The sequence below is a fragment of the Fundulus heteroclitus genome, chromosome 10 (assembly GCF_011125445.2).
Source record: "Fundulus heteroclitus isolate FHET01 chromosome 10, MU-UCD_Fhet_4.1, whole genome shotgun sequence".
NCBI lineage: Eukaryota > Metazoa > Chordata > Actinopteri > Cyprinodontiformes > Fundulidae > Fundulus > Fundulus heteroclitus.
Window position 1 is genome coordinate 18,667,968 of NC_046370.1, and position 18,601 is coordinate 18,686,568.

The window sequence follows — 18,601 nt, forward strand, 5'->3', positions numbered from 1 at the left end:
AATAAAAGTTAAATCTCCACTGGATCATGTTTTCGTCCCTGTATTTACCTCTATCCATCTTCCCATCGACTCTGACCGGTTTCATTGTCCCTGCTGAAGAAGCACGTCCCCACAGCATGATGCTGCCGCCGCCATGTTTTATCCTAAGGATAGCGCATTCAGGTCGATGTGGAGTTTTAGTTTTCTGTTACATTTGGCACACGACTGACAGATGTCCTGGGAACAGATTCCCCCACCTTGGCTCAGGATCGGTGCCGCTCCTCCTGAGTTACCATAAACCCTCCGTCCTATTTCTCTGATTAATGCTGTCCTTGCCCAGTTTGGGTCCTCTGTCGTATTTTTCTGTAGGTTTTCAGTCGTTCCATACTCATTCCGCTTTCAGGGGATTGATTGAACAGGGCTGTCTGAGCTCTTATATTGTTTTATGGCTGAACTCGGCTTCACCAATGTTCCCCAACAAACCTCTGAGGCCTTCACAGAACAGCTGGATTTATACTGATATTAAATTACACATTCATCTCAAAAATTCCTCAAAAATTCAATGAGATTTGTGTTTGTAATGTGACAAAAAGAAAAAGTCCACGGAGAACGACTAGTAATATTTGCTCTTTTGGGTATTTTTACTGAATTTGGATGATAATGCTTTGTTTTATTATTCTGTCGGTAGAAGACATACATATCTAAGCTGCTGAATTTGTAGATCACATGAAAATTTCAGGAAGAAACGTCTATTTTTGATTAAAGCAAGCAAGAGAGCTCATAAATAGAGAAAGAAGCTCTTTATTTCTTACGTGCTAAGGTGACGTCATCAGATGTCTTTGCCCAATCAAGAGCCTGGAAACCAAAGATATTTAATTTAATCTCATTGCCGACAAAGAAAAGCATTACGTTTTGAGATCAAAGTCATTTGGAAAGCTTTGAAAATGTGCTGTTTAAAAAAAAAAAAAAACGACTTAATTAGATTCTTTCAGTTGAATCGTTGCCCGTTTTTATCCAGGGATCAATGAATTATTGCCACTTCTTTGTTCCTGGTGTAGCGAATGCATTTTTTTTTTTTTTTGTCTTTTCGCATGTACTCGTTTTTAATTATCTAATTTAATTAACTGTTTTAGGATGGTTGTCAGCTAAACAAATTGAAACGCTGACGTTTTAGTTATAAAGTCTCACTCCACAGGACTTTATCCCATTCTATTCCAGAAGGGCCAAGTAGTTTTTATTTAAAAAAGCCCACATTTCTGTTTGTACCTGCCAATAAAAAATAAATAAAAAAAATCACCTCTCTGTGGCATCTCTTAGATGACCAACCCCCCTGTTATGCCGTGAATACTGGATCCAGTTTCCTTTGAAGCCTTGGGGACCCCGCGGAGTGACATGCGACAGAGGAACCGGTAGAAAAACCAAGGAAGTGAGCCTGGCAATAGACTTGTAAAAGAACCTGCAACAACTGCAAGCAGCATGGGGTACAAACTGCACCAGGCTGACCTCAAACCTCAGAGAGCAGAGGAGGAGGAGGGGGGGGTGGATAAAGATGTGCAGGATGTCTACAGATAGATGTTGGTTTTTGTTATTGCCCTGTTCATTCAGGTGTTTGAGGCTCCATTCGTGGGCGTACATGAGGCTATTGCTCTCCCTTCTCCCACTGTCCTCTGCTCCTCTCCTTGTCCTACATCCTCCGTCAGCAAGGCGAGGAGGCCCGCGCCGATCAGAGGGGTGAAAAACATCCTCCTCCTCTCTCCCGGCAGAACATCTGTCTCCTCGGCGTTGGCTGCACCACCGACTCTGACGCCTCCAGATGGAGAGCCTGCTGGGAGCGCTGAGGTATTACCTCCAGAGATGGCAGGGATCACACCCCTGGAAAGAAGTCCCACACTTGTTTTCTGCACCGATCCCTTTCTGTTGTTCTTGTTGTTGTTGGATCTGTCACTGTGCTCCATATCCATTGTCACCCCCCCCCCCCTTTCCCACCCACCCTTGTGGGCCCTCAGCCTTTGTGACTCATCTGATGAGCAGGCTTTTGGCCTTGTTAAGAAACGCATGACATCAAATGTCTGAGCCCTTCTCCTAATTTACCGTAATGGCTCGTATAGTATTTCAACTGTAAATTCTGTTCACAGAGGCTGTATTAATTTTTAATACAGTTGTGAAAGAACTGCAGGCTCACGCAGACGTATTTCAAACGATTGCTGATTTCCATTTCCTAAATGCATGCTTTCCAGACACCTTAAAGAGATTAAAGTTCACACAATCTTGATCACGCCCCCCCCTACTCCAAAAAAAAAAAAAGAATGTGCCTGTACAGCTTTATTAGTCTGAATATTAGAAGCAATACCTGTGAAAATCTGAAGCGTAAAAGCCTGAGAGTTTGCTCCGCCAGAGCCACTCTGCTGTCTTGACAGATTGACTCCGCATTCATTGGTGCCTGAACTCTGTGTGAACCTGCAAGCGTTGGAGAAGAAGGGCATCAACAGGCCAGCGCTGTTGGGGCAGAAACTGTGTGCGCAAACCCATCACCCAGAGCAAATATTGAAACTGTAGCCCCCCGTTACCATGAGAGGAAACAAGGCGGTCAGGTTCTGGAAGCCACAATGGCCACTGTTTTCGATTCGAAACGTGGCGTATTAAAATAACATTTCACATAAATCAGGCCAGATAGAAATAAATCTATGGGAAGAGGTGTCGGCGTTTAAATTTGTGTAACAAATCAAGAGTGAAACCTTGCTTCCTGGAGTTTGTTGTCATGTTTAGAGCCCCTGGAGGTATTCCGAGGTGAAAAGGTCACTCAGAACCACCCCGCGTGCTGTGAAAGATTCCTCTTGTCACATTATGCAAGCTGACGTTGTTGGGGCCAAATAAATTGAGATAAATAAATATAATAAATCTCCACCACAAATTGGAGATGTGCCGATCAGGCTTTTGCTGGGCGATGCCGTTTTCTGGTTTTCTTTTGAGATCGGTGCGTTGTTATTCCTCTTTCTAAGGACTATTAACACATAAAAGAGATGAAAATGTCTTGTTCTTTGATAAAGGTAAAGATCCAGCAGAAAATGAAGGGATTACAAGACAGTCCCCCTTTATCTGTTGTTTAATGAAATAAAAAAAGTGCTTGCTGTTGGCTGATACTATTTTAAACTGTAGAGGTTCTTGGTTCGGATGCATTTAATAGATAGGGTCCAAACTTTTCTTTCTTTTTTTTTTAATCATCAGATTCCAATCTCTGGCCCATTGTCTGATGTTTCTCTGGCCAAAATTCAGAGAAAATATGAATATGTAGTCAGCTTTTACAGAAAGGATAACTGCAACGTGTTCTCTTTCACATCTCATTGTCTTTATTAAGCTAAATCAGTCTATACACGTGTTGAAAAATACCCTGTAAATAAATAGTGCAAACAGTGACACCTGGGAGATCAGTGCTCCAACACAAAACACAGCTTGGAGTCATGATGGAGAAGTAAAAAATAAAAAATAAAAATCGCTGAAAATATGTCTTAGGAAGCACCCAGTCATACCCTGTAAGATTCACAAGTCCTCAAGCTCTTCTTGCATTTGTTTTTCCTGGTAAAAACCTAGTGTGGAAAACGGCTTCTTAGAAGTCCCGTCATAGTTCACAGTTTTTCCCCTGTAGCGTTCGGGGTGGAGGTTTCAGAGAGTTTCTCCGGCGGGCTGCTGCTGCTGCTGCTGACCAGGACGCAGCCGAGCTTCTCCCGCTTCTTCTGCTTCATCCTGCGGTTCTGGAACCAGATCTTCACCTGCGTCTCGTTGAGCTCCAGGCTGGCCGCCACCTCCACCCGCCGCGCCCGCGTCAGGTACTTGTTGAAGTGGAACTCCTTCTCCAGCTCCGTCAGCTGCTTGGTGGTGAAGTTGGTGCGGATCGCATTGGGCTGGCCCGAAACCCCGAACTCCGACAGAACAGCTGAGGTGAGGGGGGGTAAAGGATGAAGAGAAACATGGAAGTCATGGAGCTGAAGCATGAGGGTGAGGATGTGAATGAAAAAAAAAACCGGAAGAGTAAATCATTGGCGTGTGGCTTTACGCATCAAGCTGGCGCATAATTTTCGATCAATACGCAGTACCTCTAATGTGAACAACCAACCTGTTTTAGGGGGGTTTCTTTTCACTTTCATCCAGTCGAAAGTTTTAGAAGTCTCCTCCACATGCTCCTGGTCCTTCTCCTTACACTGCGGGGGTAACCTCCTATAAAGGCTCTCTGAATACTCCTGCTGCCTCTGATCCGGATACTGCACATACTGGCCGGGGCCGCAGCCGTCCCCCGGGTAAGGAGCCACGCTCGTCCCGAGCGCAGAGACCTGTGCGTGCAGGAAGCTCCGGTCCTGGTCGGGGGCGAGGCCGTACTGGTGGTGTCCGTACTCCACAGTTGACCCGTACATGGGGTTTCCTGCTGCGGAAAACTGCAGATCCATGTTGACGTGCGGCTGGTGGTGCAGAGGGACGCTTGGAGCCTGGTGGGGCACCAGACACCCATCCGGTGCGTAACCCTCACTTGTTGCGCAAGGGTTGGACGACGAGTACCCGTGGCTTAAGTTGGAGTATCCGGCTTTTGCGCTGAAAATATTCGCTCCCCGGCTGCACATCGGGTAGTCTACGTAGGAGTTCATCATAGAACCTGGGCCCGTATTTGTTTTAAACCTGATCAGGAGTGAACAGTCATTAATGGTCGCTCCCTGTGCCCTGACCTTAGGTAGTATGTCAAAGCTGTTAAAAAAAAAAAAAAAAACTAAAAAAAACTGCCTTCCACTCTCATATCACCTTCCTGACAACACCACGTGACCAGCCAAACGCCAATGGCCAGAGAGCCAAGGCACTCTGTCAAGTCTGCCGGCTCGTCCATCAAAGGGCCGCATTTACATGACAAACGCTTCAATCAAAGTGGCTCATCTATCTGATAAGGACGCAAACATCAGGGCACATGCGCGCCTAGGACGCGCTCCCAACGAGCATCAATAAAACAGGGAAATAATAATAATAATATCATCTATTATAATTATACTACCTCTACATGAGTAAAAAATATATATGTAAAGTAATAATAAATATAAGCAGTACAGCAGTAGCTACTACTACTTCTAAAAATAACAACAAAATCAAATCCGGAGATGAATAGTACAATAATAATAATAAAAATGATAAAAATCCGATATATTAGCGCTACCAGCTGGTAATAAATAAATAAATAAATAAATAAATAAATAAATAAATAAATAAAACTTTCTGCCTCCATGCAATTGTATGTCAAACTGTGGATGTCTTACTGTCTGGTGGGTTGGGAGGGTGAGACCTGATTGTCTGGTCTGGTTACACATATTAATTCTGTGTTTCCAATGCACTAATTTAAGCTTTTCCTTTTGTTTCTTTCTTTATTTATTTTTGAAGGAATGTAGTGTGTTTATTTTTTTCTTTCTTATTTGCTATTTAGTCGAGAAGTTGCTCTATTTTTATTTATTTATTTTACCTCTGGAATCCGGATCTACATTTTCGTGTTTGCCAGACTTGCAGGACCGAGTGTGAATGAGGCCCGGACCCTGAAACAGTCAGCGCAGTGAATTCAGTGATCCATCACGACTCCTTTTTAAACGCTGACAGCTTGTTTGGTCCATTTTAAGCCATTCCAGAAACAAAGGCCCGCGCAAGAGCCAAAGAGGGTGGCTCTTACTCCTCTCTTCTCTACCCTGTTTGCAAGTTATAATAATGTGAGGATCTCCTTAAACGGGCGCTGCCGTTAAGCAGGAGATTATGGGGTCCTAAGGAGACGTTCACTAAAAACATAAGATCTGCCATTTAGAGAAGCGTTTCTCCTATTTAATTGCCTCGATACCAAGTTAAATTGATTTGTGTTTTTACCTGAGCTGTTCGTGGTGGTCTAAATAAAGCTAAAAGACGCATGCATAAAATATAAAACCGAATATGCCAATTATAAATAAATCCTAATTTCTTTATCCCCATGAATAAGTGTGCATGCGGATGTGCTGGATCCTAGAGATGAGTCAGTTTTGGAGCTCGCATGATTCTGTCCTGAGGTGCGCAGCCCTGCAAGAAGTACGAGCCGCCGTGATCATCCAATCCCAGGGTCGCGTCTGCTGCGTGCGGGGTGCTGGCCTGCGCGCCGTATTGCGCGGCGTCGAAGTGCGGTTCGTGCGTGAGGTTCGGGGCTGCATATTTGGAGTATTCTACCGGGTAAGCGTGCTGGGGCTGCCGCTGTTGTTTGAGCGGAGGGGAGGCCGGCTGGTAATCAGCACCCAGATGGACATAACCCAGGCTCGCCAGAGTGGGGCTGCCCGCCGCGGAGGGGGAGGACGGAGGAGAGCAGGAGCTGGCGCTTGTCGTGGTCAGGCCCTGCACTCTTTGGTCCTTCTTCTGCTTCATCCTCCGGTTCTGGAACCAGATCTTGATCTGCCTCTCGTTCAGGTTGAGCAGGCTGGCCATCTCCACCCTCCGCGGCCTGCACAGGTAGCGGCTGAAGTGGAACTCCTTCTCCAGCTCCACCAGTTGCGCGCTCGTGTACGCGGTGCGCGTGCGCTTGGAGGCCTGGGTCGAGCTCGGGCACTTCTCGCTGCAGTCTGCAGAGAAATATGAGAAGTCCAGTTGACAGCAGCGTTAGATCTTCCTCACCTGGGCTCGATGTGGTCCTTAACAGAGTCTGAGACAAGGGCCTCAGGTTAATAACTAATATCCTCTTAATATCACCTATTAATGATTGCTTTATTTGAAATCGAACAGAATAAATAAGGTAGAAATATCCTCCCTACATGTTAAAATAGTGGTGGTTTTTGATGTGGGCATAGTTGCATCATGAATGAATAAATGTTTTATTCTAAAACCTGAAATAAAAGAATAGAAATACTTATTTTAACACGTTATAATTTTGCATTTTTGGACAATATGGCCAGGAGTCCAGGGCGCCACTTCTTCACAGGGCGGCAGTAGTGCTTGAAAACAAAAAAGGTTATCTATTGGATGTGCAATGAATAGATACATCTTTTATTTAAACATCTGTAATCAAAAATAACAAATTAATAATAAAAATAACTAATAAAATGGAATGACTATTATCTTGACAGGTTCTAACAGTGACGGTGTTCTTTCTTTTGAGATGCGCCTTGATTTTCCAGTCATGAATGATCACCTCCTGTGTCGTGCACGGTGTAATTGTTATAAGAAATAATGCCGGCTGGCTGGCTAATGATGCAGAAATTGGCATCTGGTTCAAAGATTCCTAATTGTTACAAAATGGTCAGACCTGGATTGGATTATTTAACTTTGAAACTTGATGATTTAAAATATAGATTGAAAAGTACGCAAACTTTGTTTGTGAAAACATGAAAAGGGACCCTTTTCAATGCTTTTTTTTTAAAGGAGCTATAAGTAAGATATTCAATGTAAAATCAACCTAAATCATTTTCATTTGTCACCTGGGATGGAAGTAAGAGTCCCTATAAATAATCAGTCCTCTCCATCAACAATGTCTTAGTCACATTTTTCTCCTTTCAAACCTAGAGGTATGGTCCAGAACTACTTCGGTTCAGATTGTAGTCCGTGTTTACTTCCTGGTCCCTGAGCCAATCATATAAGAGTTCCCTGGGTTCCAAACACAGAGCGCAGCGTTTGGTATTTTATGTTGGCAAAAGAGCAGCAGCCGGCAAACATGGAAACCAGTAAGAGAAGCGGACCAGAAATAGAAATGAAATGTAATATCCTAAATCTGTCCTTCGCAAGTAAAAATTTACAACAGCAACACATTGTTTAAAAATGGCATATTAGATTGTTATTGGCAAGCTGTTGTACTGATTTGAGCCTCAAGGTGACAATATTCAGATTCAGATTCAGATATACTTTAATGATCTCAGGGGGAAATTACTCTGTTACATGCTCCAGAAATTACTTATAGCTCCTTTAGAATTAGGGACAGTTTAGATAGAGACAGGATCAAAACCGCTAATATGTACATACATACATTTATAAACACATGTACAATTACATGTTTTGTGTTACTATCCGGTCAAACCTCTTTTTTAATCCCCATACCTTGTCAAACCCATATATTTGTTAAGCTTTTTAACTACTTCAAACCAGAACATTGCTTAAGAGCCGTGCTTGATGCATTCCACAATCTCACTTCACAAATAGAGGACATCATCATGTTCAAACATTTCGGCATAATAGATTAGACATAAGTATAGTTAGCCACAGGAAAAAAAAACAGGCATTATATCACATTAATTATGAATGCGTATCACATTCACTTAAGCCCAAAATGATTCACGCCCATTAAAGTAATCTTCTATTTTTACTAACATGTTTCTTCTGACTGGAAGTAATATTAATGTTTTGGAGTGACCCAGCCAGAGTCCGTTGCCAAAGTGCCAAAATACTATGAAACCTAATACTGAGGATGAACCTTTCCGTTGATTATTGAAGAGGGAGGAAATCATTTTTGACATCCCGCTTTTTATGCAATGGCAAATAAAACATTTATTTATGTGTACTCTGTAGCACGTGCACATTTGGGATTAAGTATGCCAAATGTTTTGTTTTAGTTTTTTACTTTGTGCACAAGTTCTGTGGTGGCGTCTATGGTTCAGAAGTCAATATTGGCTTAGCAGATGAAAGAAATTATCAAACAGAATCCACCTCAACCTCTGTTTTGTCCTTTGAAAATATATGGAAAGTCAAAGATTTTTCTTATTTTGGGATACGTTGTTTGTCCTTACTTTTGAAGTTTATGTCATTTCAATATGTAGAAAGCTCTGACAACACTGATTTACATATTGTAACTTATGAATATTAAGGAGCAGATGTTTTTTTTTTTTACAAGATAATTACTAATCACCAAATAAAAAGGAATATTAGAACACATGACTTTGGTGAGGAAGCTGGTGCTCCTGGTGGCCCTCTGTTGGTTTGAGGACTCTACGCAGCTGCTAAGTTTGCGTGTGCTTTAGGCAGGCTCTGCTCCTGACTAAGATTCAGAGTGGTCCCATTGTGTCACTGCGAGTCACCCCAGCTGTTGTTATTTCTCCTTCTCTACAAACAAGGCTTAATAAGAGTAGCCTAGAATAAAGAACTTTAACAGAGGATGGGGGGATAACTCCTAATGTGATACAAGGCTGTTTGTTAGCCATTTTGTGGAATTTAAAATCCAAGTGGGCCAAAGGACCAGAGTTTAGTTGATACTGAAAGCCACTATGATTTTTGTCACCGTTTTTCACACATTCTAATTCTGTTTTGTCATGCAACATTTATATAAACAACAAAAAACATAACAAAAAAAAAGCTTACCCTTTCTTAAGCATGATAATGCATGTCAGAATTAGGCTTAATCATTGAATGAATGAATGAATGATTGCTAATTGCTAATTGATTATTATTATTATTATTATTATTATTGCTATTTTTGATTTTTTTTGTTTGCGTGCTTGCTGTTATTACTTTGATGTAATTCCCTCTCATTAAAGTCAAAATATTTCCCTCAACCTAATGTCTAAGCGCCCCCTTCTTTATATGCCTCATTGCAGCCTAATGTATAACCCACTTATCACCTGAACCTTAACAACAGGACACAAAATTAACTTTATAGCTTGTTAAGAAGATACAAAATGAAAATAAATCTTTTTTAATAGATTTCTACGGTAATAAAACAAGCTACATAAAATATAAATAGATGTAACAATTTGTATAGGTTTTGTTTGGGTATATTTATGTTCTTATGAGTAGAAACTATGCCATTTTAACAGCTAAAAAACACCTTTTCCACTTTTTTGCTAAACAAATCAGGTTAAATTGTAACTTATTATTAAGATACTTTTGGTTATCTAGGGTGCACTCTGGTGTAAAAAACACTATAAAAATAAAGATTTATTTGTGACTAAGGCATAATAAATTGTTTGTGAAATAGAAATTGTCTCGGTTATCGGTGACATGTAAATCTTTTCCATATTTCAACTGTAGAATGTGCTGTTCATTTTACTATAATAGGGTATTAACTATTAACCTGTAATATTGTTTTAAATTTTAGTCGAAAATAGTTTGTAATTGTAATGTTCAATTACGATAAAATTTTATTAACATCGGGTAGGGCCTACTTGGTTTTTGGAAACAATCCCCCTTAAACAGTTTGATTAGATTTTAACTATGATGATTAGTTAGCCTGTTCTTAACAAACAGAGGTGCTGATCTACAAAATAATAAATCATCAATCAGATAGGAGAACAAATAACAACAACAAAAGTAAAATAAACACACCAAAAAAGAAATCTTAATATTGGCCGTTGTCGTCTGATTTGCATTAATACTTTATTTTCTCTAATATTCCTTGTTTTGATTAATCTAGGGCAGAGAAAGAAATAAAATAAAATAAATAAATACATTTTATATATATATATATATATATATATATATATATATATATATATATATATATATATATATATATATCAGAACAAAGAGTAAATAAGTAAATCATTCATAAGTAAATCACAATCAGGATAACTGAAGAACATGTTTTGAGATTTTTCAGTAGGTTCTCTCTTGTTTGAGCAGACTTAAAAATGTGGCATCCAGCTTTAACTTAGCAAAAGCGCTATTTAGCATGCTAAAGTCAAACGTGCTAGCAAAGATTAGCAGATGCCGCTTGCTGCTGATGCTAATGGGGATATAAAAACAATACACTGCACTTCTTAAGGCTGTTAAATACGCAGAAAGAAACGAGAAGTTTGCTCTCGCTTCCACAGCTGCGAGAACAAAATGAGATAATTTCGTTCTCGCTGGTTGTGCTCAACAAAACTTCTCTCAGGGTGTCTGACAACTCAGGGTTTCCCCCACCATATTATAAGCCTGGCATATTATAAGCCTGCCATTGGGGTGTTGTCCGTCAAATTTCCACAATCTTAGCGCAGGTGTAATATAGTGGGTAAGACTTTCCAGGAGTTCTTCAGCCGAGTTTCTCAATACTCAGAGACAAAATTTACTTTTTTCTTGTTCTTGCCACCTTGAGAACAAGAACTAATTTCTGGGTTCTTGAGGCTTTAGCCACGAGACAGTCATTGCCAATGAATGGTGAACTACAGTTTTCTTAGAGGGAATCCCTGGCTCATGCGCAGTATGACAGAATTCAGTAGAAATGAATGCACACACGCGCAACATAACAACTGCCTACAGTTTAAAAACCACAATAGGAGACAATATCAACAAGGGGGAATAGCGAAGTACTGTTTTTGCTGCTGACTCTTGTGAATATATACCTACAGCTGGGCACAGCTACATTTCAGTCACCTCGAGCTACAGTTGAACCTCATCGTCTGCCCAAAGGAAAACTTTATTGAATGTTTGCCAGTTCTGGCAGCATTAAAGCTGCAGTAAGGAATTTTGAGAAAACATGGACTTTGAACAAGCTCACCTTACAGGTCCCTCCCCCTTGCTCCCTGCTGTGCTGCAGCCCTCCCCCTACAGCTCCTCCCCCACAACGGAGCCTGCCCTGCTGCTCCAATGTTTACCTGTCCTTGTTTTGTTAGCAGATGCTACTCCAGACATTTCCTGTGAAGCAGGTTGTTTTTCTCCACTTATTCTCCACAAAGCTGCAGCCTTCTGGCAATCTTGAGCTTGAATGATGATATCGTCTTAAGGGGGAGGGTGTGTGAGCAGCACGGTACACAAGAGTGATTGACACTGCTAACAACCAATCAGAGCCAGACATTCCCCCTGGCTCTGATTGGTTGTTTCTGTCCGGGAGCGGTGTATTTTCAGCTTTTGCCAGTAGAACCACAGGAAGGGATCCAGAGAAGCTTGATTATTTTTTTATTTTTTTTTATTTTTTTTTACAGATAATCTGTCTCTCATTTTACTGTGAGGACATGGTGACAGTTTTAACAAGTATGTAAAAAAATATGTGCATTGTGAATTTCAAAGAACATAACATGTACTATGGCTCGGTGAGGAAATCACAAAGTTTTCACATCTACTGTCGCCGTGTCAAAGGAGATTGTTATTAGAACATTGTCATGTCCATGTTTTAACAGAAACTGAGAAAAATCAAATTTTTAATGGATGGTTGTGGTATAAACAGGGCCTGAACCTGAGGCTGTTGTTGCTACTTATTAATAGATCTGAGCTGTAGCTATTAGACTAATGTTTGTGCATCCCCACCTTTTTTTTTTTTTTTTAGAATCGATTTAATAAGTTTGTATCCAACTCTAACCAGTTTAATGATAATGGTATTTTGCATTCTAAAGTCACACTTGCTGACAAACTGAGCTTCTTAAGCATGATACAGATAGTAATGAGGAGTGCATCTTAGTTTTGTTATCAGAGCAAAGGTTTAGTTACCACCTTGTTGATTTCATTCTGTTTCACATGGGAAAACAAGTCAGATGTGCACAGTGGTTTTTTAAAAAAAAATAGATCTTGAAACATTTTTTGACTAACTACATGTTAGAATTTGATTGAAATTTAAATACATTTCTACTTAAACGTCTTTGCAAATCAAATGTATGCTAATTGTCATACAACTTTTGTTAATTAAAGTTGGCAATGAACAGTTTGTCTTATCAGAATGACTGAGGATGAAGAATACAGACAAAGAGAAATAGCCAGATGAGTGTTGGGAATGTACATAAGCATCACTCACTGCGATGTAAGTGGTATTAAATGCATAAAGGTGTCAAAACTATATGTTTCAAGTGTTTTAGATAAAGCTGTATGGCTGGAGATCAGTGGTATCCAAACCTTTTGTCTTGTAGGCCAACATTGTCATGTCTAAACAATAAAGAATTAAATATTTAAATTACAAATAAAGTAGTTTTTTTTTATGAAAGGGCTGGCTTTGTAGATCATTGTAGATCCAAAACTTAAAAAGAGCTTAGCATGTCTGTCTTGTTAGTAATAATTTTCCATCTGCATCCACCACAAACCAAATTTATTTTATTCTTGAAAAGCAATCAGTGGCTGCAGAGAATCCGTCCAGAGCCCTCAAATGGCCCTCATTTATCTTTAGAAATTGTAATAAAATTATGGTTAAGAAGCTCAGCAAGTTGACCTTAGCCTGTCTAAATTGTGCCGTTGCTTCAGTTAAATCAGGGTTGAAACTTAAACTGTTGCTCCAGGAAATGTCTCAGCCAGTCTTGTGGCAATTCTAAATTTGTTTTAGGTTTACAGTCACAATACAACAGAAATAATACTTTACAGTTCTGTGTTGGACATCACACAAGACAAATTGAATAACTAAAACGTCTGAATTAATATTTTCTGTTAAATTCTGAATAAAACCCTTAGATGGAATTTGTTACTAAAGCATTTTTACAACCTAAGTTGAAATAATCTTAATGTTCTTTTATAACGTAATTGGGGAAAAGGCATTTTTTAACCAATTACTGTCTTTTTGCCATACCGACCTGCGACACCTTTGTTGGGCTTCTGATTGCAGGGTCTGGACTCTTTCATCCAAGGGAAAACCTTTTTGCTCCCTGCAAACTTATTGGGGCTTTGCGATTTGGACCTTCGCGGAAGCTCAAGCATCTCCTCCAGTTGACGGTGGGCCGGGGCTTGATGAGAGCCCCCGAACCCAGAGGGACCATCCAAAGGCTCGCCGAAGAATCCGGGAGGATGGCTGCCGCTATGGCGGTGGGTGTTGCTCTGCATTTCCATGAAATGTGCACCGTGGCCCCCTTTGACCTTCTGGCGCAGAGCTGGCAGCCAAATGTCACATGGCAGGTTTCCAGAGAGCTGAAGGCTTCAGGCCTGAGAGGATCCAGGAGGGAGAAGAAAAGAGAGACTGAATCAGGGAGGAGATTAAATGATCCATCTTATCAACTCAATAGTAAGCTGACATGAATGGCATGCAGGGCTGAGAGGCAAAATGAGGACTTTGGTGGAAAAAAAACACAAATATAAAAAAAATAATGGGGTAAATGGGGGGAAAACCTCTTTTATTTTGCAATTCATTAAGTAGATATTTTCATGTTTATTCATTCTTTTAAATTCCGGGTTCAAGTGGGAGACAGTTTTAATTTAAATTGCTAAAAATTTAAAAAATGTAAAACACACACACACACACACACAAAAAAGATTCCAAGCTGAAAACTGTATTTGTTTTCTTGAATGCGTGCTTTTGTGTTACTGTACATTAAAAATGGGAAGAATGGCAAAAAATATATATAACTTAGCTATAGAAATTCTGTTAAAAAAAATCAGCGAGGCTTTCTAGTGTTCTCCATGGTGTTTTCTGACATTGCATTAGGCCTTAGAAATAACAGCCTTTGTTCTGCTAAAGAGCTCTGTTTGCAAAGGGGAAAAATTAAATGTGATATCACAATCTACTGAAAAACCCATCCATCAAATGCAAAATCATACAAATGTCTACTGTGCTGCAGAAGCTGCACGGTTTGTGCCCCGAACCGAAATAAAAATCCATCTTTTCTGCGGCGTCTCAAAGAAAAGAAGAAAAAAAAGGAGGGGAGAAAAAAAAGAAATAAATTCAATCTTCTTCCGAAATTAAACAAAACCTGATTATTTCCAGCAAGAGGAGAAGAAAACGCAGTGAGGGAGTGAGAGAGAGGATAAAGTCTGGAGGCATGCAGCTTTATGAACTCTGGTTGAACCGCGGTTGGAGTCAGGCTCGTAAATCATAAAGACACATAACCCAGGCACAACAGCTCGGCTGCCTTACCTTCAGCGCTCATTCCGGCGCAGGAAACAAAAACACGCAGGACTCCTCACACCTTCAGGAGCGGGGTTTAAAAAAAAAAAAAGACCAAAAATAAATAAAAAATAATTAGGACAAACCCGAGCGGAGAAAGAGGTGCAGGTGGATGTGGGGTGAAGAAGCAGCAGAGTGGACAAGGCTTTTCTTTCTGCTGCTCAGACCGCCCTGCGTGCGCTGTTAATCTGCACACTGCGTGGGTGTGTGTGCGTGGATCTGTGTGCGTGTGTGTGCGCGGAAAAACAGAAGCGCTTTCTGCTGATCATGCAGGCTCAGCTCATATGGCAATGGCCCTGCGATAAAGTTAAGATCAGAAAGCCTTTTTTTAATCTTATTTTTATATATATATATATATATATATATATATATATATATATATATAGAATTTTTATAACAATTTTGACACGGACAGCAAAAAAAAAAAAGGGGAGAGAGGAAGGAACACCTGAAGTATCTTTTTTTATTGCTGATCTAAAATGATTTACCCTTTAAAATGCACTCATTATATAAGGAATTTAGTTGCTGAATTTAGTTATAGCTATGTGATTTTTTTTTTTAACATGCTGCGCCGCGTCCCGCTCGAGGCCGAAGCCGAGAGAAGCGCTCCCCACAACGAGCCCCCTTTCTTTTTCCCCCCTCCTCATCCCCTAATTTAAATTAGCGATCAGATGGGCCCATTTCAAAGCACTAAGGTGGAGACAGAGCAGAGACGGCGTCCATTAGAAAGTTGATGGCGTAATGGTGCTGCTGATCTGGCTCTCCACGGTGACAGTCCGGCTGCTGCAGCGGATCGATGGGCGCTGCTTTGATCCTCTGCATCTTTACTTCTTTTTCTTTCTTTTTTTTTTTTTGCTCCGTCGCTTTAGCCGCATCCTGGAGGTAATATTTAACCAAATAGCGTTAATTAATGCAAATTGGCGCCTTTGATCTCTGAAGCAAAAAATGATCAAACAGAAGAGCAACGCGGCGCCAACAGCCACATACACGCATTTGGTATTGGCTGCAAAAAGATTGCGGCTTTTTAAAATATTATTATTATAATATATTTGTTTATTACTGATGGTAATATTTTACGGCGACGAGTAATAATTAAAAAACATGGCACAATTGAACGCTTGCAGTTAAGAGTGAATAAGAATTAAGATAGCAAAAAAAAAAATACCACAATAACTCATTATACAAGATTTGCAAGGAATGTCGTAATTTAAACGATTGCACCCCGCGTCACGTTTCCAGTTCAGTTAGTCGTTTATGGCACTTAATAGAAAAAGATTAAACTCAGGCCACGGCGCCATTCCTTTAAACGCTCATGAAGGCAAAGATCAGCTTGTTGTCCTGATTTAATCCTAAAGCATTAAACTCCAAAAAAAAAAAAAATCAGAATGAAACGTGTTTGCCTGAAATGCATCGCGAACGCACCGCGGGAAACACGTGTTCGCCGCCAAACTGGTCAATAAAACCATACGTCTTGCTGATGGCCCATAAAAGCTGCTATAAAAACGGAAAGAAAATCAGCAATGAGTGCGCTGTTTAGGAAAATAAACCGCCTGCTGATGTATGGGAGGAGGTGGAGGCTGGTGGCGCAGTGGTGGAGGTGCAAATGTGCTGATCTGATTCTGTGTAAATACACAGTCAACATGTATATGTGGTGGTGGTGATGAGGAGGGGGGGGGGTGCATATGGATTCTGGTGGTCTGGATGAGTGGCTACTAGATTTGCCTTGGCTCACAATTAGCGACTTGTGTGGAACCCATCTGTGTTGGCTAAACTCAAGTTAGACTCTCCATGTAGGTTTTAACATGCTCCTCAAATGGGTTCAAGATGCGCCACACATCTAGGACCCATAGGTATGGGTCCCACTTTTTAATCCCAAGTTATCCTGCATCAAACCTAAACAGTCAACTCACATGGGTCCATGGTGTGCATGGACAATCCCCTCTGAGGCCCGTTTTCACCCCGTTTCCTTCTAACATGGGACCCGCAAGTAAACGCTGCTATTGCTGTTATTCACATAAATAACAGCAGAGCTGCTTCAAAATCGTATTGAGGGGGGGGGGGCAAAGCAGAATCTGTTTATTATTATTATCCCTTTTAAAGTGTCTATGCAACATGTATCATGTTTCGAGATACATTAGCAAGCCTATAAATATTGTTATAATAGTGATTTGTTTGTCATTTGCTTTCTTCGCTTCACATGCATTATTAAATAAATAGCAGTGAATAAATTGCGGAGAAAATGCTGTTTCTGTGACATACCTGCAGTTCCAGAGTGACTCCAGCCAGAGGCAGCACCAAAAGGGGGTCAGTGGGTGCCCCCCACCCCCACCCCAAGCCAGAGACAATAGTAGAAGACAGGGCTTAGAAACATTCATCTAGTTATGAAACTAAAATTGAATGTGTATATATTATATTGTTATTGATGGTGTCTTTTGGGGGTATTTTTATGCATCCGGCGTGCTATCTGATTAGTGGTGGCCCACATGTGGCCTCCCCCATTAAAACTTTTTGGAGGCAGCCCCTGACTCCAGCACAGAAACAATCAGAAATGATTGAATAGGGTCATTAAACTGTAACTCTTATCATGACTAACCTAAACTATGAAGATCTGCTTTTGCACAGTCACTAATAGCAGATTCATAAGCAACCCATGACTGTATTTATAAAAATACATTTTGAAGAACTTGCTTTAAAGAGATCTTTAAAGGGAATTTAAATGTAGGCTCAACTGATGAATTTTTCGGGACGTGGCCTGTGGGTACCAAAACAGCAGCCGGGTTCCTTTATGCCTTAGGCCGGCTCTACAAACAGGTCCAAAGCCCTGCAGACTGTAGTTATCAGTCAGCGTGCCTGGGCTCGTCCCCTCACTGCTTTGCAGGGCTGCATGTCTGACGTTTGTTAGACACGGGCACTTTCCGCCAGCCTGCATCCAGCGTGCGCGCGGGGGCCCGCTGACAAATGCGGCTCTCCGCAGCCTCTCCTGTCAGTTAGCAGCAGGAACCACGTGTTTGCAGGCGCAGGCGATCCATTGCTCTGAATTAATCCAGAGACAGTTGAATCAACAGTGGCAGCAACTCGATTTCCCACCGACAACATGAGCAAGGTAATAAATAAACTGATGCACTGATAAACAAGCAACGTGCAGATTCGTTTCCAGAGCCTTTAAAAGCAACAACTAAACAGCTTAACAGCATTTGTAAGTGCATGGATAACATCTCAGAATATTAATAGTACATATGATGCTACATTAAATTGCTTTACCAGCCAATTCTTATGTTTTTGTCAATTTTTTTCCCCGCAATGTGGTTATTTAGATTAAATGTTGGTTCTATTCATTTAATACATTCACATTCTGAACTAAATTGTAACTTCAGTGTCTGAATTAGTTCCAAAATAGTTTGCAAACTTACTCCTTCTTGCTATCCTCCTCTTTTTCCTCATCTTCTTTTCTTCTCCTCCGGACAGGATCAGCTTCCAGTCAACTGGGGCTGTAGCTGTTTGGTCGAGCTCCTCTTCACATTTTACCCTGCAAACTGCAACTCCTCCTCGGCCACAGACAGAGGGGACGTGACAAATGATGTGCTGAACAATGACTACATTCAGGGCTCACCCTGCAACCATCCCAGATGTCATATTCACTAACAATGTGGCGTAGGAAAAGGAGAGAGGGAAAAGGGGTGGGGGGGTGGGGTGGGGGGGACGCCACTGATGGCCCACAGCTTAGTTCATATAAACTCAAGGTTTTTCATCAGAAAAGCTGCCGAGGCACAAATGGACGTGTGTCAAAGTTTCTTGGATGTTAACTTTGTTCGATTTTCCTCTCCTGAAGTCGAGGAGTCATCGCCTGCATACTCCCCAAGATGAGAATTTGTGACTCCTTTCATATTTACACAAATTCGG

At 41.0% G+C, this 18,601-nt stretch overlaps 2 protein-coding genes across 4 annotated transcripts; both read right to left on the minus strand.

Moving 5' to 3' along the window:
- Positions 1–3,303: 3,303 nt before the first annotated feature.
- hoxb1b (homeobox B1b) lies at positions 3,304–5,148 on the minus strand. Its single transcript, XM_012876989.3, has 2 exons — positions 4,091–5,148; positions 3,304–3,910 (listed from the first exon to the last, which is right to left on the minus strand). Exons 1-2 carry the CDS (start codon positions 4,614–4,616, stop codon positions 3,603–3,605), a joined length of 834 nt encoding a protein of 277 aa, XP_012732443.2. The 5' UTR covers positions 4,617–5,148; the 3' UTR covers positions 3,304–3,602.
- A 27-nt stretch (positions 5,149–5,175) lies between these two features.
- LOC105936260 (homeobox protein Hox-A3) lies at positions 5,176–18,197 on the minus strand. Of its 3 annotated transcripts, none has more exons than XM_021323814.2 (4): positions 18,112–18,197; positions 14,672–14,723; positions 13,398–13,743; positions 5,176–6,572 (listed from the first exon to the last, which is right to left on the minus strand). In XM_021323814.2, exons 3-4 carry the CDS (start codon positions 13,648–13,650, stop codon positions 5,989–5,991), a joined length of 837 nt encoding a protein of 278 aa, XP_021179489.2. In that variant the 5' UTR covers positions 13,651–13,743; positions 14,672–14,723; positions 18,112–18,197; the 3' UTR covers positions 5,176–5,988. The 3 variants fall into 3 exon arrangements, with proteins under 3 accessions (XP_021179489.2, XP_035998070.1, XP_021179490.2); XM_036142177.1 differs by lacking the exon at positions 18,112–18,197 and adding an exon at positions 16,961–17,033; XM_021323815.2 differs by lacking the exon at positions 14,672–14,723.
- Positions 18,198–18,601: the final 404 nt, after the last annotated feature.